General features: G+C 42.5%; 1 protein-coding gene across 4 annotated transcripts in view; it reads left to right on the forward strand.

Moving 5' to 3' along the window:
* Window positions 1–22,087, forward strand: part of ccdc88ab (coiled-coil domain containing 88Ab) — an 83,348-nt gene that overhangs the window by 46,319 nt on the left and 14,942 nt on the right. For 2 of the 4 annotated variants that reach the window (XM_084093732.1, XM_084093730.1), the window contains exons 17-30: window positions 1,377–1,515; window positions 1,596–1,769; window positions 2,182–2,343; window positions 3,023–3,300; window positions 7,348–7,491; window positions 7,586–7,772; window positions 10,604–10,749; window positions 10,906–10,998; window positions 15,045–15,247; window positions 16,799–16,840; window positions 17,774–17,851; window positions 18,439–18,606; window positions 19,941–20,009; window positions 20,918–21,099. In XM_084093732.1, coding sequence (XP_083949858.1) covers window positions 1,377–1,515; window positions 1,596–1,769; window positions 2,182–2,343; window positions 3,023–3,300; window positions 7,348–7,491; window positions 7,586–7,772; window positions 10,604–10,749; window positions 10,906–10,998; window positions 15,045–15,247; window positions 16,799–16,840; window positions 17,774–17,851; window positions 18,439–18,606; window positions 19,941–20,009; window positions 20,918–21,099 — 2,065 coding nt within the window. The remainder of the gene's footprint in view (window positions 1–1,376; window positions 1,516–1,595; window positions 1,770–2,181; window positions 2,344–3,022; window positions 3,301–7,347; window positions 7,492–7,585; window positions 7,773–10,603; window positions 10,750–10,905; window positions 10,999–15,044; window positions 15,248–16,798; window positions 16,841–17,773; window positions 17,852–18,438; window positions 18,607–19,940; window positions 20,010–20,917; window positions 21,100–22,087) is intronic. The other 2 variants (XM_084093731.1, XM_084093729.1) reach the window with 1 other exon arrangement.

Here is a 22,087-nt window from a genome sequence, read left to right on the forward strand (position 1 = left end):
CCTGCAGTGTTCAGCTCCAGCCCTGATCAAACTCGCCTGCTGTACTAGTAATCCTGAAGACCTTGATTAGCTGGTTTAAGTGTGTATGAATAGGGTTGGAGCAGAGGTCGTGTTAGACTTCCGCATTGTCTGTCATTTTGCCAGACAGGGTCGTAAAAATTCTATCATAATCATTTTAATGATAATTAGCCATTTAATAGGCTCTGGTTTTGTTCAAATTTTCATTTTTATTCACAAACTTACAAGACAAACATATAGGCAAGATTATGCATTTATTTGTTTATGAAGAGAAAGTTGAACAGAGACTGTGCGTCACTTTTCAGGTTTCATCATGAATGTTTGTCCAATAAATTGCAATAAGCTTTGTGCTTTTGTTACTTTTGATATGAAACAAAGTCTCAGCTTTCAAATTCTGTCCATTTAATTAAAAAATTCTATCAATAAATACTGTTTTGTCGCTCTTTAATGTGGCGCGAGAGACTGCGCCTGAGTGCGAGTGAATCAATGCAATCAATTCCTTCCTCTTTACTGCGTTACAGGATGAAATAAACATGAATGAACATCATAAAAATATGTTGAAAGATACAGTCCAACTTACCAAAATCCGCATCATGTCTCTCATGTAATCGCTCAATCCGTGTTTCAACCGCAGAAAGACGTCAATAAAACAGCTTGTAAACAGTGTCATGTAACTCAGAAAAGCCATTCGTTTAACATTAACCTTATAGTCCACAAGAGCCACTCGCCACCAAGTGGACAGGGGTTAGGATTACACACACAAGTTACAATACATCACTCTCCGTGTAATCTGTCAAAATGACGGACCGATTTTAGGTTTTTCCGTCACTTCTAAAAAAAATCCTTCAATGATGCAAAATGTTCGGTTTACGCAACCTCTGGGTTAGAGCTAAACTGATCTCTGAACCCCTGCTGTACTTACTGGGGCTGCAACAACTAATCAATATAATTGATGAACAAATCAGTGTGGATTAATCTGCAGAAAACCCAATCGTTCAGTACCATGGTATTTCCATCTGAGACCATCACTGTACCATGGTTCATGTGGCACGAGCACTGCGTAAAAACCTCTTCTCACAGGCTTGCAACTGTCCTTGATTTTAATGTTGAATTTTCTGATTTCGATGTAAACTCCCTTTATCATTTGTTTTACTGTCTTTCTTGTTTTTTAGATATTTATTGTGTTGTACAGCACAGTGGCCAACTACAGTTGCTTTTATTGTGCTATATTAATAAAAGTTGATTGATTGATTGATTGATTGATTGAGAAGGGCCAGAAATAACAGGAAAGAAAATAGCTTGTAACTTGTGTTTACATGAATGCTGGAGTCATGATGGTCTATCTTCATGTTTGTCAGGTTTAAGCTTCTGGAGTGTAAACTGGAGTCCACTCTGAGATCGTCTCTGGAGATTAAAGTGGAGAAGATCTCGGCTCTCGAAGCCCGACTGCAGGAGTCCTCCAACCTCAACCAGCAGCTGCGCCAGGAGCTCAGAACGGTTTGCAGCGGCTAACACATACGCTAGGGGTTTGTGTGGGTGTTTGCAGGAGACCGTGACTGTAGATTGTGTGTATTCAGGTGAAGAAGAACTACGAGGCGCTGCGCCAGCGTCAGGAGGAGGAGTGTGCGGCCCAGAGCTCGCCGGCTCGAGGACGAGAGGAGCACAGCGTCAGTAAGTGGGAGAAGGAGAGTCAGGAGGCCACGCGAGAGCTTCTGAAGCTCAAGGACCGGCTCATCGAGGTGGAGAGGAACGTATGTACCAGCAGCTCAGCACGCTCAGAAGTAGGGCTGGGACAATATATCGATGCATCGCAAATTGATTCTGAGTCTGAATATGCACTCGCACCTCAGGATGCTTCTGTGACGCGAGAGTAATGTAAACAGCCCACTGCAAACACCCTTGTTATTCGCTTCGACCTTTCGAACTTTCTGAATGATTATTTTATAGAAGGTTTAAGTGGTGTGTGTAAGGCATTGGAAGCCAGCAGATCACAGATGTTTCTAAAGCACGCAATTCTGTTCAATTAATCTGCTGTTAAAAACTAAACTCAGAATCGGTTCGAGAGAGAATCACGATGCATAATTGGCATCGATTAATTGTCCCAGCCCTAGTCAGAATGCCTTTACATTACCAAACCAGTTGCTGATGTTGTTGTTTGTGCAGAACGCCACTCTTCAAGCGGAGAAGCAGGCTCTGCGGACGCAGTTAAAGCAGCTGGAGTCTCAGAGCACTAATCTTCAGGCTCAGATATTAGCACTACAGAGGCAGACCGCGTCTCTACAGGAGAACAACACCACGCTGCAAACGCAGAACGCCAAACTACAGGTCAGAGCCATCATCCACCAAACTGTGTGTTTCTGAGCGATTGAGCGTGTGATAGACGTTTAGATTAGCTTTTCAGGAGAGTTGCACACAACGATCTTACACTAGACGCGTTTCCATTACCCCCTAAATTAAGCAAATTGAAATTGCGAATTGAAAATACGCCCAATGGGAACACGTACATTTCGCAAAAACTCCTATATATCTCAAAAAAGATGGTTTGTCAGGCAGTTCGAAAAAGGAATGTTTTGCAAAACTGCAATGGAAACAGAAATGCCTCAATTTATCAAGAGCTTGAAGCAGATATGAGGGAGAAACACCCAGAAACACCTCATACATTAATGCTTGATAACAAGCCTACGTCTCCTTCCATTAATAATAATGGCTAGTGCGGTGGCTGAGATATACGTAAACCTACCAACATCCGTCGCCATGATTTTTGGAATGACTTTTGAGAGGAAAAAATTACGTTTTAGTTGCATAACATCGGTTAATAGAAACGCCATCATTTTGCAATAGTTTTTATCGACATTTAGAAAATATCGCAAAAGCTTTGCACAAATCTGTAATGGAATTGTGACTACTGATGTTAGTCTTCAGGAACCCTGCTGACGTCTGTCGTGTGCTCAAGCTAAACCACTTTTGGCATGAGTTGAAGTGAAAGAAAGTGATGTGTTCACAGGTGGAGAACTCAACACTCAACTCTCAGAGCGCTGCTCTCATGTCCCAGAATGCCCAGCTGCAGACGCAGCAGTCCAGCACCGAGAGCGAGAGAGATGTGGCCATACGAGAGAAAGAAGACCTGCGCTCGGTGTACGATCTCCTGCTACACGACCACGAGAAGCTGTCCGCCCTGCACGAGAGACAGGCGTCCGAGTACGAGGATCTGATCGGCAGACACGGAGAGCTGAAGAGTGTCCATAAGAGTCTGGAGGGGCAGCACCGAGGCCTGGAGAACAGGTACAAACATCACCTCACAACTGAGCAGTCACTTTAAAGGTGACATATTATGCCCCTTTTCACCAGATGTAATATAAATCTCTGGTGTCCCCAGAATGTGTCTGTGAAATTTCAGCTCAAAATACCCAGATCATTTATTATAGCTTGTCATATTTGCATATCACACCCCTTTTGGGTGTGAGCAGAAACGCGCCGTTTTTGTGTGTGTCCCTTTAAATGCAAATGAGCTTTAGCTCCGCCTCCGTTCAGAAGAGGGCGGAGCCTTTACACGAGCTTCAGAAACTCCGGCAAGAACAAAACAGGCCAATCTCCCTCATCCAGAATCCCAGAATCACCAGTAGCGAGTGCAGCCTTACGGAGAGACTCATTTATGTAGTTGTTGTGGAGTTACATGTACTGTCATGTATAACTTTTACACAAGTTGAGACAGTTCCCTGAGGTCTTTACAGACAGCTGTGACATTTTTTGGTCAAATAGTGTTCAGTGCTCGTCTGCGCAGCAACGACTGAACAGTTTTCATGCTTTGCCCGAACTTTTTGTTGTCGCTTGTGAAACCAAATGGCAGTGCCGTGGGTGGAAACGTGCAGATTAAGGGCCGGTAATATTATAATAAGATCCTTTTCCTACGTCAGAAGGGGAGCGAAATCTGATCAGCTTATTTTTTTGACATGCTTGCAGAGAAAGGCTCAACAAAACAAAGTTACTGGGTTGTAACTTTTCTCGTTTTCTGGGTTGTGAGAAGCACCGGGGACCTGATTATAGCACTTAAACACGGGAAAAGTCAGATTTTTATGATGTGTCCCCTTTAAAAGCTCATTTGTTCACCAATCACATTTATTAATAGAAGGAACATTTAACAAACTTTAACAAAGAGTGTGCTGCAACTTTACTAGGTGATCAGAAGCACCATTTTCTCCTGCCGGACCAGAAAATTATGTTCCAAACGTAGTAGGGATGCTCATATTGACCGTTTAACCGTTAACCGAATGTAAAAAATTTTGACCGATTAATACTATCAGTTAAACGGTTTAAAACGTTTTTTTTTTTATCTTCTTTTTTTTTTAGTTTGCTGCATGGTTTAAAAATAAAATACTTTATAGCTTATATATTTATTAACTCACGGAGTGCGTCGACACCTTTTTTACAGTCTATGGTCGACACGCGCAACCACACACGTCTCGAGACGTTACCTGTGTATTCTCGTCCGATGGGACATCCATCCCATCGGAGAGGGTGTTTTCTGCCGCGGGTCTAACTATCAACAGGCTGCGCTCAAGACTGACCCCACATCACGTTGATGTTGCTTTTTTTAAATAAAAAAACGGGAGAAAAAAATGCCGTTTTCCGAAAGCTTTGTTCAAACGGATTCAGTGTTTTCTTTTTGTCATCTTAATTTGTTAATTATTTAAGTTTAAAAAATATATTTAGTGTAGGCCTATTTTGTTTTTTATTTGTATTATTTTATTCTGTTTTTCTCTCACTGTCAGAAATGCTGCAGGTGCGTGAAAATTTAAACTGAATCCAGGTTCTGTTGTTGATCTGTTCTGTATGCTGCTGTTTGCACTTTGCACGTTAAAATAAACCCTTTGATAAAAACTTTTTTTAAAGGGTCACAGATAGGCTACGCGTCCATTTTATTTGTATTTAATGCAATTGACCCTTCGCAAAGACCCGCCCCCCTTAGTTACTGTCGTTATGTCCGACAAGCTACGCTGCTCTCACGTAGGCTACACCATGTTCTCACGCAGTGAAAAATACATCGCGGAGCAGAGAGGAGACTGACAACATGCTGACAGACAGGACAGACCAGGTTACTTTTCGGTTACTTCTGATATTAAACATATTAAACAAAGTCTCACCTTTCAAATTTGGTCATTTTTTTAAATAATTTTAAACGATACAATAGGCTACATACCATTTTGTGGCTCTCTTAAATGTGTCTGACAGATCGCTGTAGAGCATCCGTTAAAGCTGCTCGTGAACCGATCATCTCTTCCTTCTATAGCATCAATTAAGTTATGAATGAACATAAGAAGGAATGTTGTTTTAAACCGCGGAAAGGGGTCAGTACATTCCGTTTTTCAAGTTCAAATCCTCCCATGTTAATCTGCTAGCTAACGTTATCTCTCCTGACTGCTTTGTCGGACAAAATGGCGGATTATGATTGGTGAGATCGGCTGTCAATTCAATATTATAATCTTATCAGTTAACGGTTAATAATCGATTAACGAGCGGCGGTTGTCGGTCGGGAAAATTAATCGAAATGAGCATCCCTAAAACGTAGGTTCGGGAGGAGCCTAATCATTCAGTCCAGTCATCATTTCTAGTGGATATAAGCAGTGGTCATCCCTCCATCTCCTCCTCTATTCCATTCTTTTCTCTTTCTATGTAATACCGTTGGGGGAGGGTATCTCGACCCGAGCCTCAGAATCAAGCCTCCTTCGAGGACAGCAAGCCAAGTTTAAGGGTCATTCCATGTCAAATCAATCAAATTTCGAAATTTTCAGCCAAATTACAGAAGGGTAAAAATGATTTTAGAAAGATCGCAGCATTGTTATTTTATTTTTACACAGAGATTGGTAGATCTATTAGTTAAATCTGTTGACTTTAGCATTCTTTGTTACGGTAATGGACAGGCTCTTGAGAGCCACCAGAGGGCACTCCACATCAGACTATTGTCATTCCCTCATAAACTACATTTCCCATAACTCACTGCCCGGTCTCATCATCCCTGATTGCTTCCACCTCTTTACCTTGTCAATCTCAGCCTATTTAAACCATATACACTCATTCATTCCCTGCGAAGTCTTGTTTAGTGTCACACTGCAATTCCAAATATTCTCCTGGTTTTCTTTATCTTGATTTTCGATCTTCTGTCTGGTTTCCTCTGTTTTTGCCTGTGCCCCTTTGACCCGGTTATTGTTTGGACTGATTACCTTGGTTTATGACCTTTGCCTGTTTTCGACTACGATTGTGGATTACCCTTTCAATAAAACTGCATTTGGATCCTCAACCTTTGTGTCTCGGAGCAGTTCGTGACAGTTACAATATATGCCAACCGTGACAGTTCAAAATGGGAAAGAGCACTTGTTGTGTTTTTTGCCCCAAGTTTGCATGCCTGTAACTCAAAAAGTATTAAAGATATCTTAATATCCTTCTAGATTCTGGTTCTTAACAAACTTTTCTTTTGGTATCTTAATTTTAAAGGCCCAATATGGTTCAATCCCAGAGATATGGAGATCTTAATGCTGCTCCATGTGTAAATTGGTCAATTGTACACATTTTCAGTGGCCAAAAAACAAATGTGGGTCCACCTGCACCTCTGTTTCCAATGCTGAGACTCTGGTAACAACATGTCAAGTCACCTTCATTTATATAGCGCTTTAAACAATATAGATTGCAGTGATATCAGGAAATTAAAGTAACAGAGATTTTTCAGCAGTTCTAGAATAAAGTTATTGTCCAGGTTATTGTCCAAGTTAGTTTTGATTGGTTCACTTCCATTGCAAAGATTATTAACTTGGGGGCCGCTTACACGACACCGTTTTAACTGAAAACAGAAAACTTTTAATGTGTTCTGGCCGTTCATTCGCACGACAAATGTTTGGTGCTCTACAACGCAAACTTCAGGTTCCAAGGTGCAAGTTCTGAAAAATTTTGAATAACGTTATCATGTCCGTGTAAACTTCAAAAACGTGAATCTGTGAAAACGCTTCCGGCATGCACATGCGTATTACGTGTTTAGTCTATAGGTATGTGCGTTTAAATATATATGTGCACAGGCGCGTAGTCTTTCTTTACAAACTGACATCGCCAAATGACTTGTCTGGCAGCATAATACAGAATTTTTAATCGCTTCCACGCGTATCCATGCGAACTGGAATCATTTTGATAACGTTTTATCTGTACAGAGGTAAAGGGAAGTCTCAAGGCAATTAGACAATCAGCCACTGTGATTAGTTTGCCATGTAGATGATCGTGCTACTGTGTGAAGCGTTAGGGTTAGTTAATACATGTGCTGCATTACTCTGTGTGTGTGTGTTGCAGGTACAATCAGCTGTTGAAGCAGAAGACTGAGCTAGAGCAGCTGGAGAAGGAACTCAAAGCAGACAGAGAGAAGATGATCTCCGACAACAAGAGCCATCAGGACACAGTTGCACAGTTCCACAGACTCAGTGCGGAGCACCAGACGTGAGTGTCATGATGAGGAACCTCTCTCTCTCTCTCTCTCTCTCTCTCTCTCTCTCTCTCAGGTGATGCTCATGAGTGTGTGTCCTGTGTGCAGGCTGAACTCTACACACCAACAGCTCCTGAAGGACAGTGAGCTCCTGCAGGCGGATCATAAGAGTCTGAAGACTCAGTTGAACACGGCCCGTCTGGAGCAGACCCGTCTGGAGGCAGAGTTCTCCAAACTCAAGGAACAGTACCAGCAGCTGGACATAACCTCTACCAAACTCACCAACCAGTGCGAGGTACGCGCTTCATAACCTCTACCAAACTCACCAACCAGTGCGAGGTACGCGCTTCATAACCTCTGCCAAACTCACCAACCGGTGCGAGGTACGCGCTTCATAACCTCTACCAAACTCACCAACCAGTGCGAGGTACGCGCTTCATAACCTCTGCCAAACTCCTCTGCCAAACTCACCAACCGGTGCGAGGTACGCGCTTCATAACCTCTACCAAACTCACCAACCAGTGCGAGGTACGCGCTTCATAACCTCTACCAAACTCACCAACCGGTGCGAGGTACGCGCTTCATAACCTCTGCCAAACTCACCAACCGGTGCGAGGTACGCGCTTCATAACCTCTACCAAACTCACCAACCAGTGCGAGGTACGCGCTTCATAACCTCTACCAAACTCACCAACCAGTGCGAGGTACGCGCTTCATAACCTCTGCCAAACTCACCAACCGGTGCGAGGTACGCGCTTCATAACCTCTACCAAACTCACCAACCGGTGCGAGGTACGTGCTTCATAACCTCTGCCAAACTCACCAACCGGTGCGAGGTACGCGCTTCATAACCTCTGCCAAACTCACCAACCGGTGCGAGGTACGCGCTTCATAACCTCTACCAAACTCACCAACCGGTGCGAGGTACGCGCTTCATAACCTCTGCCAAACTCACCAACCGGTGCGAGGTACGTGCTTCATAACCTCTACCAAACTCACCAACCGGTGCGAGGTACGCGCTTCATAACCTCTGCCAAACTCACCAACCGGTGCGAGGTACGCGCTTCATAACCTCTGCCAAACTCACCAACCGGTGCGAGGTACGCGCTTCATAACCTCTGCCAAACTCACCAACCGGTGCGAGGTACGCGCTTCATAACCTCTGCCAAACTCACCAACCGGTGCGAGGTACGCGCTTCATAACCTCTGCCAAACTCACCAACCGGTGCGAGGTACGCGCTTCATAACCTCTGCCAAACTCACCAACCGGTGCGAGGTACGCGCTTCATAACCTCTGCCAAACTCACCAACCGGTGCGAGGTACGCGCTTCATAACCTCTACCAAACTCACCAACCGGTGCGAGGTACGCGCTTCATAACCTCTGCCAAACTCACCAACCGGTGCGAGGTACGCGCTTCATAACCTCTGCCAAACTCACCAACCGGTGCGAGGTACGCGCTTCATAACCTCTGCCAAACTCACCAACCGGTGCGAGGTACGCGCTTCATAACCTCTGCCAAACTCACCAACCGGTGCGAGGTACGCGCTTCATAACCTCTACCAAACTCACCAACCAGTGCGAGGTACGCGCTTCATAACCTCTGCCAAACTCCTCTGCCAAACTCACCAACCGGTGCGAGGTACGCGCTTCATAACCTCTGCCAAACTCCTCTGCCAAACTCACCAACCGGTGCGAGGTACGCGCTTCATAACCTCTACCAAACTCACCAACCAGTGCGAGGTACGCGCTTCATAACCTCTACCAAACTCACCAACCGGTGCGAGGTACGCGCTTCATAACCTCTGCCAAACTCACCAACCGGTGCGAGGTACGCGCTTCATAACCTCTACCAAACTCACCAACCAGTGCGAGGTACGCGCTTCATAACCTCTACCAAACTCACCAACCAGTGCGAGGTACGCGCTTCATAACCTCTGCCAAACTCACCAACCGGTGCGAGGTACGCGCTTCATAACCTCTACCAAACTCACCAACCGGTGCGAGGTACGTGCTTCATAACCTCTGCCAAACTCACCAACCGGTGCGAGGTACGCGCTTCATAACCTCTGCCAAACTCACCAACCGGTGCGAGGTACGCGCTTCATAACCTCTACCAAACTCACCAACCGGTGCGAGGTACGCGCTTCATAACCTCTGCCAAACTCACCAACCGGTGCGAGGTACGTGCTTCATAACCTCTACCAAACTCACCAACCGGTGCGAGGTACGCGCTTCATAACCTCTGCCAAACTCACCAACCGGTGCGAGGTACGCGCTTCATAACCTCTGCCAAACTCACCAACCGGTGCGAGGTACGCGCTTCATAACCTCTGCCAAACTCACCAACCGGTGCGAGGTACGCGCTTCATAACCTCTGCCAAACTCACCAACCGGTGCGAGGTACGCGCTTCATAACCTCTGCCAAACTCACCAACCGGTGCGAGGTACGCGCTTCATAACCTCTACCAAACTCACCAACCGGTGCGAGGTACGCGCTTCATAACCTCTGCCAAACTCACCAACCGGTGCGAGGTACGCGCTTCATAACCTCTGCCAAACTCACCAACCGGTGCGAGGTACGCGCTTCATAACCTCTACCAAACTCACCAACCGGTGCGAGGTACGCGCTTCATAACCTCTGCCAAACTCACCAACCGGTGCGAGGTACGCGCTTCATAACCTCTACCAATCTCACCAACCGGTGCGAGGTACGCGCTTCATGAGCTGTAGTGGACACTGATAATGTCTGCAGGGAATTAAACTTCAGCCAAATGATTTTTAATAATCTGTTCAGACTTCATCTATTCATGGATTTACCTCAGAAGGGTGTAACTTTGTGAGAACTTCACATGTTCACACTAGACCCGGAAGTGCTGAACCATTCACATAGAAGAAATTAGACGAGCTTTATTGCATATATCTTGCTGGTTCGTCTTCCACTTCACATGTTTTTGCTTGTTATTTGTCATGTTGTCTGTTGTGAATGGCTCTATGCTGCCCAATCTCAGGTCAACATGTGAAGTTCTCCATGAACATGGCAAGGTACAACTCTGTGAACTAAAACGTTGTTTTCAAACAAAGACATGTGGAGGGTAACCGTGTTTGTGTGAAATGTGTCCTGCAGCTGTTAAGCCAGTTGAAGGGGAATCTAGAGGAAGAGAACCGGCATTTACTGGATCAGATCCAGACCCTGATGCTGCAGAACCGGACCCTGCTGGAGCAGACCATGGAGAGCAAAGACCTGTTCCACGTCGAGCAGAGACAATACATGTATTTATACACACTTATATTCACACTTTCATTCTACCCTCATTCTTGTTTATGCTCTAAAACTATTACCCAGTAGTTGACCTCAGCTCCTGTGTGCAGATAGTCTGATGCTACTGTCTCTCTCTCTCTCTCTCTCTCTCTCACACACACACACAGTGATAAACTCAATGAGCTGAGGAGACAGAAAGAGAAACTTGAGGAGAAGATTATGGATCAATATAAATTTTATGACCCATCACCACCTCGAAGGTAAGCGTTGCCATCTCACGCAGATCAGCGGATGTGTTTATAACATGGGTTTAACTTTACTTCAGACCCCATGAAAGCCAAGTTTTGTTGCTTTTAGTCTATGTCTATTATCTTTGAGGAATTCTGTATACTAGTGTAGTTCTAGAAACATGGACAAAATTTGCTTTTAGAAGATGCATTTAAAATGTACAATCTTTCTCTACTGGAATTCACACTATTAGAAACATTGATAACATTTACTGGGTACTTTCAATTGGGAGGTGGCTGTCCCGAACCCTAACCCTAAATTTCAACTTGTGAAAATGATATTGAAATGTTTTTTTCTATTTTTTCCATTGTTGTTTTTAAAAATATCTTTTTCATTTCTTTTAAAAGGTGAAGTTAAAAAAAAAACATTTATTTTATATTTTATTTTTAAATCATGAAACTTTATGTAAAAAAATGTGTCCCGTATTTTCATGTCACTACCGAATAGTGTGTTTTAGTCCATGACTGATTTTAACCAAATGTAGGGGATTTTTGATCAGGAAATATTCCTGTGTGCCTCTCTCTCATAGCCTCTCTTTCATTGTAGATAGGTACCATCATTTTGAGGGAAATGTGTTCAAAAGTCTGAAAATCTGTGTGTAACTTTGGAACGTCACTACCAAACACCTTTTTTTGGGTGTTATTCCATAAAATTTTGTTTTTGTGTGTGTACAACTGTTTAGAACTGTGCTAGTTAACCATGTGCTGATAAGCATCTTTGAGCTAGGCTCAAAAGTATCTAAAATTAAAAGTTAAAAGTATCAAAATCACTACCGAAACGTCATCATTGTTTTGGTACTGGCAAAAGGGAACACATAATCATTTATTTGGGGGAAATAAAAAAATATGCAAATCATTAGTATCTTAGTGTGTTTTAGTAGTGTTTTAGTATGTCAAGACAAGTCACATTTATTTATATAGCGCTTTTTACAATACAGATCGTTTCAAAGCAGCTTTACAGAGAGAACAGGAAAATAATGCAAAAAGGTTTGTTTCCAGAAGAAAATAGTGTCACAGTCCAGCTTATATAGCTTTCCAGACTTTCACCTGGAGTGTTGCACAGGTTTTTATTCCGGGTGATTGCAGATACCGCTAATAAGACCTGCGGGCACCGAAGCAGGGGTGGAGAAAGAGCTGCTTGTGATCAGGAATACCCCTCTCCACAATGCCAGACATCAAGCAATGCTCAGGCTGGACCAGGAGTAGCTGGCAGCCATATCCTCAAGGTTAGAACCTCTGGGTGTGGCCCGTAAAAGCCCAACCTGAGTGTTATTGGTTTCCTGAGAGTATAAGTATTACCATTCAGAGTGCTAGAGTGGTTTCCATTAGGTCCCTGAATAACTCAGAAGTGGAAGTTACAAGAAACCCAAATGGGTAATTTCATTTATCTGTTCTCATCCAGATATTCTCTAAGGTTTTTTCCACTATTATCAGCATACCATGTTTACCGTGGATATACATCTTATAGAGGGTAATTATTCTTAAAAAAAATTTTTTTATATTTGTCCATTTATATTTTATATTTCCTGTAGCTCAAACAGTTGAGCGTTGGCGCGTGCAACGCCAAGGTCATGGGTTCGATTCCCAGGGAAAGCAAGAACTGATAAGAATGTAAAATGTGTACCTTGAAATGCAATGCAAGTCGCTTTGGATAAAAGCATCTGCCAAATGCATAAATGTAAATGTAAATATTTATGCATTTAAATGTTTGTTTATCCAAAGCGGTTTATGTTGCATTTAATCTTTCTCAGTTCATGAATTCCAAAATCATTAGCATGCAGCCTGGGTGACATTTGCCCTTAGTACTCAACTCTTCCATTATGAAATGCTTTGAGCCGCAATTCAAAGACTATATTTTGCTCCATACTGCCCAATTTACTTGATCTACTGCAGTTTGCCCACCACCCAAACAGAACTATGGGCAATGGTTTAACACCAATACTACATGCCACCCTTTCCCACTTAAATCACATGAAGAGAAAAACTATATTAGGTTGATGTAAGTTGGTTACAGGTAAGCTTTCAAGACTGTAATCTCCATCAGAATTGTTTCCAAGCTCTGGACTAAGTTCCTCAATCTGCCTGTGGGTCCTGGATTTCCTAATTGTTAGACACATCCTCTCTCATCCTAAACACTGGCTCTCCCCAGGGAATGGAAACTGATCAAATCTGCTGATGGCATTGTAGTGGTAGGCCCAATCATGGACAGTGATGGAGGAGATGGGGAATCTGGCATGGGGATCCTATATTCTTTCCTCTCACTAGTCTACCTCACTAACTGCACTTCCCAAAGGCATCGTAAGCCTAAGTAGCTCATAAAGACTATTGGTGCCAATGATTTCTGCAATCTACTTAGGCTTATGATGCTTTTGAAATGCCGGTCAGTCTGTTGCTGAACGTTCCTGGCACATCCCTAATGCACAGAGTGGTACTGCAATACTTTTACCATCCCAGATGTCAGGGCCCGTATTCATAAAGATTCTAAGAATCCTCTCAGAAAACTCTTAATTTAGCTTAAAAACTTTTATGTAGGAGTCTTAGCTTAAGAGCAATTCGGGACCGATCTGAGAGCAACTCTGAGTAAGGAAAAGACAAAAACTTTTATCTTAGTAAGGAGTAAGGAGATGTATGACACTATCTTTTGACGACTGTGATTGGTTGGTTGACCAAGAAGGAAAAAAAGAGTGATTTTAAGTATAGGGTCTATTCTAAGCCTTCACTTTGAAATTACATGCGTAATTTTTCCTATTTGACCGTTCTCACACACACACACACACACACATTATATATGTGTATATAAATCCTTTTTTTATTTATTTACCATGCTGTTAAGGTATTTGATTGGCTTAGAATGATAAAAATTGTTCCACTCTTTCCAATTACACTGATTACTGGCATGTCTATTTAAGTGGTGGTTTGAATGTTGGTTTTAATGTATCAAACATGGAATTTTCCCAGTTGCCAAATATCGTAATGTAGTGATTACTTTCATTTCTGGCGCTATGGCATTTCTGCGCTGTGTCGGAGATGTTAGCGTGTCTCTAATAAGATCAGTCACAAACATGATCCCTGCACGATCTAATCTATAGCTTTTTATTAACTCACTGTCATCCATTGTCTGCAACACATTTCTTCTCGTTCTTCGTCTTTCTGTCATTTTCTCCTCTGCTAAAGAAACTCTTAAGCCTCTTAAAAGTCCTCATCCGTGCTCCTAACAATTTTGAACTTAAGACCTCTTTTAAGGGTTAAGATGCTTTCTGAATTACTTTTTTCTTTACTAGGATTTTTTTCTTCAATTTTAAGAGTAAACGCCCACATTTCTAAGAATTTTCTTAGAATTTTGTCACTAGGAGCTACTCTTTGCATTAAGATTATTTATGAATACGGGCCCTGAAGTTCAGAATGTGCCTCAGATAAAAAGCATCATCTAGGACCGCATCACTGTCTAGAGCTGCTCCTCACAGGCCCTTCAGAGAGGGAAACTTTCATCACCAGGAGGTATTTACCCTCCATATGAGACATGGGCTCTAGAAAGTGCAGGATAAGAGCCAAGATAACCATTGTGCATAAACATTTCTATGGGCTGCTAATGCTGTTATGCACATGCATTTTTATAAATTGTGTACAGTGACAACATACACACCAGTGAGCTGTACTGCACTGGTCATCTTTCTTTTTATATATGACATTTGCATTGCATTGACTTCTGGGAGGCACATCATTGAGTTGCATGCACTCTTTGTGGACGCTGTGTCAGATTCATGTGAAGTTTCTCCAGGCTGGTCTTACTTCCAAATTAGGCGTTCCTGACTAAGTTGATTAAACTGGGATTGGTTTGTTCTAGAGTAGAAATCCTTTTGTGTCATTTTTCTCTGCAGAGGAGAACAGAAAACACTGTTTATGCCCACTGAGAGTTCGTTTAGATGGCACAAACACAAAGCTTCAGATGAACAGCTTTTTGTGTGTATTTCAAGTGCATTATCGATGCACATAATGAGGGTTGCGTGTGGTTTCTGCAGGAGAGGTAACTGGATTGCACTGAAGATGAGGAAGCTCATCAAGCCGAAGAGTCGTGAGCGCATGCGCTCTCTCACACAGACCCCGTCCCGCTCGGAGTCCAGCGAAGGGTTCCTGATGCTGCCCCACCCAGACAGCCAGGACAGCTCGTCCGTGGGCTCCGGGTCCAACTCGCTGGAGGATTCGCTCGCGCACCACAGCGGCAGTGAGTATACGCACTCTTCCTACAGTCTGAGAGTTTGAACATCGTTTAGAGAGATACTTCACTCCCGAATCACTCTGATTCAGAGATTAGAGATACTTCACTCCTGAATCACTCTGATTCAGAGTTTAGAGAGATACTTCACTCCGAAATCACTCTGATTCAGAGATTAGAGATACTTCACTCCTGAATCACTCTGATTGATTCAGAGTTTAGAGAGATACTTCACTCCGAAATCACTCTGATTCAGAGATTAGAGATACTTCACTCCGAAATCACTCTGATTCAGAGATTAGAGATACTTCACTCCTGAATCACTCTGATTGATTCAGAGATTAGAGAGATGCTTCACTTCTGAATCACTCTGATTGATTCAGAGATTAGAGATACTTCACTCCTGAATCACTCTGATTGATTCAGAGATTAGAGATACTTCACTCCTGAATCACTCTGATTCAGTGGGGCTTTTCACATTTGAACTAGTTAACCCGGGGCCATTGTTTTACACTGCTCATAATTTACCCAGGGTTAACAATTAATCTGGGGTATTCATAAACCTATGTTTCACACACTGTACGTTCCTAAATCCTGGGTTAATGTCCTTATTTGCATATTTGCGGTGTCAGTGTCACTGATTGGACAAACGCTGCATGCAACCTGTTTACATAAAGGCTCAAGCATTTTGCATCCTCATATTATATATTGCCAACTAAACTATCAAGTTTTTCCTGAATTAACTTTTCAGATTATAATGGTAAGAATGAAACTGTCTCTTCTTCAGTCCAATTGTCATGTTTTCCATCACCATTTGACAAGTTTCTCTGACAGTCCAAAGCATGTGAATGCGAGGCACAGGATTGGTTGTGTGTTGCTAAGCTTCTAGACCACATCGCTTCACACTGCACACGTTTTGCACTCGAATGTGGGGTTAACCGTGCATTCTGCTCCGGAGCAGGACTTCATAACCCGGGGTAAAAAGCGGTGCTAACCTTGCTTTTAAATTACAAGTGTAAATCGTTCCTTTACCCGTGGTTAAAAAAGTGGCTTAGAGCGATGATAACCTGGTGCAGTGAGAGAAGCACCAATGAGTGGCTGAGTCATCTGACTGATTCTGATTCTTTCGACTCATTTCCTAAGGAGAACCAGTGTGTGTCCGACTCATGGTCTGGCTGGTAGTGCGTTAATGGCGCGTGCGGGTTTAAAATGAAGAAATGTTCCGTCGTCACTTATGTGCCCACAAATCGTTTTCCAAAAGAATCAATATGTTTGTTGTTAATTTTTTCAGTCAAAGCTATTTGATATAAAGTTGGGTAACGCTTTACAATAAGGCCTCATTTGTTAACATTAGTTAATGCATTAATTAATTATTAACTATGAGCAATATATTGTTATATAATTTACTTATCTTTGTTAATGTTAGTTAATAAAAATGCAATTCTTCATTGTTTCATGGTGAGCTCACATCTCAGCTAGAGAATGTTAACAGGAAACATGTATGATTGCGTAGTTCCAGCCTGACTTTTTCTCTTGTTTTTTCTTGCTTTCTGTTTGAAGGGAAGAGAGCTGAGAAAAGCCAAACACAGGCTTCCTCTAACGGTATGCTGTCAGTCAGCCCATGAACACTCTGCATTTGTGTTCATCTCTATTAAAAGGTGCAATTCAAACAGTACGTGTGACTGTAATCCAGCGCTCGTCGCCAGTGTCATTCATACAGCTGTGCGTGAGAGCGGCTCAGTGATGATGTGTGGCATTGCACCCTTTAATGATCATTCCCTGTTGTGCTGTTGGCATCACATAGTAGCCGCGTTTCCATCACCCTTCAAACTGAGCAAATTGAAAATACTCCCAATGGAAACATGTCAATTTCGCAAAAACTCCCATATATCGCAAAAAAGTTTTTACGCTCACATGAGGTGCTTTTTCAGGCAATTCGAAAAGTAATATTTCTCAAATACGTAAAAGTCGATCATTCTTTAAAGAAGGCATGGTATGCTTGGACAGCAGATGAGACAGAGTTTTTAATTAAACTCATAAAAGACAAAAGAAGAATGGGAATACTGGATTCTAAACAACAAAGAAGTGCCACAATTTATCAAGAGTTTGAAGCAGATATGAGGGGAAACACCCAGAAACTCCTCACAAGTATAAGGGTCTTTCATTGCCATTAATGTCAGAAAACACGCCTACATCTAGCGCGGTGGCTGATATACGTAATCCTACCAACATCCGTTGCCATGATTTTTGGACCGTTTTATTCACATAACATCGGTTAATGGAAACTCAGTCATTTCCCAATAGTTTTTTATTGACGTTTAGAAAATATTGCAAAAGTTTTGAGCAAATCTGTAATGGAAACGCAGCTAGTGTGGCGTACGTTTCACCGCTCGCTCACTACATGTGTGTTCCTGTGACCTGCAGCTGTGATGGATGTTAACCACATGTGCATCAGTTTGACAGCAGTTTGACACTGTTGTCTTGCTAACACCCGTCTTTTCTCTCCTCCCGCTCGTTGCGTTTGTCCGGTGACAGCGCTGAAAAAGCTTCCGTTCATGAGGAACCGATCCAAGGAGAAAGACCGAGTGAAGGCCGTCTACCGCCGCTCTATGTGTAAGACATCCGATAGTCCACACCCATCATGCTCTTCTCTTACTGTCCGTCTCTTCTGCAGTGGAGTCTCTCATCATTGATCATCATCACATATTTCACACACATGCAGTCCTCATTCTCTTGTGATGTGATGTCATGGATGTTAGAGTTAATGTCTTTTTTGTCTTTTCTGATGCAGAAACAGAGATTTAAGGAGCTAGCTAGTGAGTGTCCTGCTAACACATGGTTTAAGTGTCACACTTGGTCACACTGCCTGCTAGACTTCCATTATTAATATATTAGAGTGTAAACACTGTTCACATGATGGTTAAGAGACTCATGAGTCAGATCTGACTGTGCTTATATACCTTACGCTGCTTTACTAGCATTATAACCACTAGTGGAGTCGTGCTATTCTCTACATCTCATGTGCCAGTGAAGCATCCTGTGGTGTTTACTGCATCGTCACTCCATGAATCACTTTCAGCATTTGCTCCTCATGTCTCTTTCTTTTCTCCGCTGTGTTATTCATACTCATACTTCATGCATGCGAGCAGTCCTTCCCCGTGTTAATGCTGTGTGTGTGTGTGTGTGTGTGTGTGTGTCAGCCATGAATGACCTGCTGCAGACAATGGCTGTGTCTGAGGGTCAGTGGTCCAGCAGCACGGATCATCTGGAAGCTCCTGATGGGAAGGAGTTCGGATCCATGGACTATTCCAGCGCTGCTGCTGATTACGCAAGCCTGATCCGCGGCGCTCGACACTGCACCAATACAGGTAGAGTTCACCGCACAGACACAGGTAGAGTTCACCGCACAGACACAGGTAAATTTAAGGTCTTATATAAGAAATTATAAGAAAAGTTTTAATTATCATTTCAAGAGATCTTAAATTTGGGGATGGAAAACCAGGAATTGCAATATGACTTAATGTGATGATTAACTCTTTCCCCACCAGATTTTTTGATAATTTCCACAACTTTCATAGACTTTCCCAGCATATTAGTTTGTATGAATGTCAAAAGAAAAAAGAGCAAACAACTAAACATTTTATTCTAGCTTCATGCATTCTTTTTTAATCAACACTTGAATGTGGGTAAGTTTCATTAAAAAAAAGAATACAAAAAAAAATGTTTAAACAAAAAGCTGATAAAATCAAATTTTTGTCAAAGACTGCGTCTGGATTGGATTTAGAACGGTGATTAAAACACAGATGGAGTGGATCGAGTCCATCAACACCTCAAAGCTTCACAGTCGTTTCCTCATCCTGGTTCAACATTTCATTCAGTGACATTAGGCAGTTCGATTTATATGCTGTTTAATGTTTATGATTGTGTTATAATTTACATGTGCGTCAGCAATGCCTCTATCGCTTGTTTCCTCTTCTCCTGTGCTTTGATCAGGAGATTCTGTACTCTTTCAGAAGATGTGTAACAGCGCCCCCTACTGTATAACAAGGAAAATACGGAAAGCAGGAAAATTCCATCACTGGCAGGGAAAGAGTTAATTAAATGTTTATGTTTTGCTCGTTCTATCAATGAATACAGTGCATTTATGCCAAACGTTTGCTTTTGATCTGCTGTTGAGGAATAATGACAGTGTTTACTTTATGGTGTTTATATCATACCTGCAAACTCGTCACATCTCTAAAGAGCACAGCTGTGTTGCATACAAGTGTCACTGGGTTGAAACTGCTATATTTCTGTTGTTCCGTCTACTATCCAAGCGCCATCTACTGTCAAAGAGTGGAATTACATTTTCATTCAGTCGGTGAATCGAAATGAAGCTAATGTGCATTTAAAAATCTAAACCATAAGATTATATATATATATATATATATATATATATATATATATATATATATATGTGTATATATAATGAATTTAAATATAATCATTCAGGCTTTTCTTAAAATGTAATGGCTAAAATGTGATGTTTATCATTTTATGGAACTTAAACCATTGTTTTTCCAGTAGTTTTACCATAGCTCTTCCTCTACCGCCCATGTGGTATGAGCTGTATTAGTGCAGGTCAGGTGGTTCATTAACCCTGATGATTGAGTCGCTCCTGCTGTGCTGTGATGACATCATCGGGCCGCTCTGTTGTCCGCAGGTAACGCCATGTCCAGTGATGACATCACGCAGATGTCCTCGGAGGAGTCGAGTGTGCTGCGAGCTCAGGGTGAGTGTGTCTCTCTCTCTCTAATGTGATCTTTACAGAGACGACATCTAGAATTCATTATGATCCTGGCTTTAATTATTAGGGCTCAGGTCAGCTTTATCTCTACAGCGCTTTATACAGTTGTTTCAGAGCAGCTTCACAGTGATGAACAGGAAATTGATGCCTTTGGGCTGTTGGTCATCTGAAGTCAGTTCAGTGTGGATTCAGTTCTGCTGTAAAGATCATCAAGTATTAAATTAGTTCATTAAATCTATTAAGCAGCTCTGGAAAAATCTAAAATGCTGACAACAAAACAAAAACATTGTGCAGTGACAATGTGCAATCTAGTCACTAGAGTTTTCTAAACTACTGAACTTTAAAAACTGTGACTCTTTGAGCGCTGTTGAGCCGAATCGTGAAAGCCTCTGATTGGCCGCTTAGCTCATCAGATATGTCTGTGATTGGCTACAATGCGTCACAATTTTTAAATTTCAGTACCTATTTGTTACCGAAGTCGTGATGATCTGTTCCCAGACTCTAATGCTCTGGATCTCAGTCAGCCGATCTCTCAGTCATTTTCTTCATGTCCGGTGTCTATTTAATGAAATAAATGTTGAGTTAAATCCTTGTTTATCACTATGGTTTTGATGTGATATCTTGTTTTATTCATTGTGTGCCTGTAACATGGCTGTGATTTATGATATTAAACTGTATATAATATTATTAACTATGTTTATTTGACTTGCTTAGTTATTATACATTTAATTTTATTGTAATAACTATAAAATTACGTCTCTTAAAGCAGCTAGTGTTTTCTTGTTAGTAGCTTGTAGTGAGAGTGTTTGTAAGGTTATCGGCGTGTGACGCTCTGTCTGTGTGTGTGTGTGTGTGTGTGTGTGTGTGTGTGTGTGTGTGTGTATGTGTGTCAGGCGTGATGAACGGCAGTGCGAGCGCAGCTCACAGCGAGAGCAGTGGAGACGTCAGTGTGTGTTTGGACAGTCCCGTGAGGATGACCTCATCGCAGCTCAGCGCTCAGGACGGCTCGCACAGGGCTAAACCTGAGAGGGTTTCCCTGCAGCAGTTCCTGACCGAGAGCACAGAGCCGGCAGAGGTGACGCATCACACACACACACACACTAGTGCTGGGCGGTATGACCAAAAATCAATATCACGGTATTTTTTTAAATTATACCGGTTTCACGGTGTATGACAGGTTTTGTTTTTTCAAGCATGACTGGGTGTTAACCACATGTTCTACTGATCGAGAGGAAACACTGCAGCAGACTGACTCAGAACGCCCTATTTTACTGTCATGAGTGAATATTGTAGAAAAATCCACACTAGGATTAATACAGGTTTGCACAAAATGATGCTGTTTACAAAGATGTGCCAGCAGGAGGCGCTGTAGGCGTGCCAGAAACAGCGGTTTCCACGGTAACGGCTGAACACAAAGCAGGAGGCGCTCATAAACGCTGCTTTATCAGGAAAGATAAAGGAAGATTAAATGAAAATAACATCGAAACTTTTCTAAAGACAGTCAGTTCCCTTCAAAAATACATTTATATAAACTTTGACTTTGAAACGTGCAGTGCTCATTTTATTCAGCGATGTCAATGCCAACCGCAAATACATTTCCCAAAAGGCTGTGTTGAAACAATATAATTTGACAGCTATCAATTGTAGTTTAAGCTCTCCGTCTTCACCGCTCAGTAACACACACAGCTGCGCATCACTAGGGCAACAGTGGACAGCGACCCCTCTCACACAGTGTCGCGCCGTGGCAAAAATGTCCTGGCTGTTTTCCTGATAGCAGAGGTCTAGGGGCGATGACACTACCATATAAGTTTAAAAACAGTCGATCCACAGACAAATGCACACAGCCTGCATAAAGTAGCTGTGCCTCCTCACGAGCCGCTGTGACTCAGCCCCCCCGAGCACTGCCACCGTCAGGAGACGACAGCACTGCACGCACTTCAGAACAACATTAATAATAGAGAACCGTGGCTAATGTTCATTTATTCAGAAACGCCACAGCGATGTAGTCCGACCTTAGCCGTGTGTTCTGCACAGTTCACGAGTGGCCGCTTCGTCACTCAGGC

The sequence above is a fragment of the Abramis brama genome, assembly GCF_963993115.1.
Source record: "Abramis brama genome assembly, chromosome: 19".
Lineage (NCBI taxonomy): Eukaryota > Metazoa > Chordata > Actinopteri > Cypriniformes > Leuciscidae > Abramis > Abramis brama.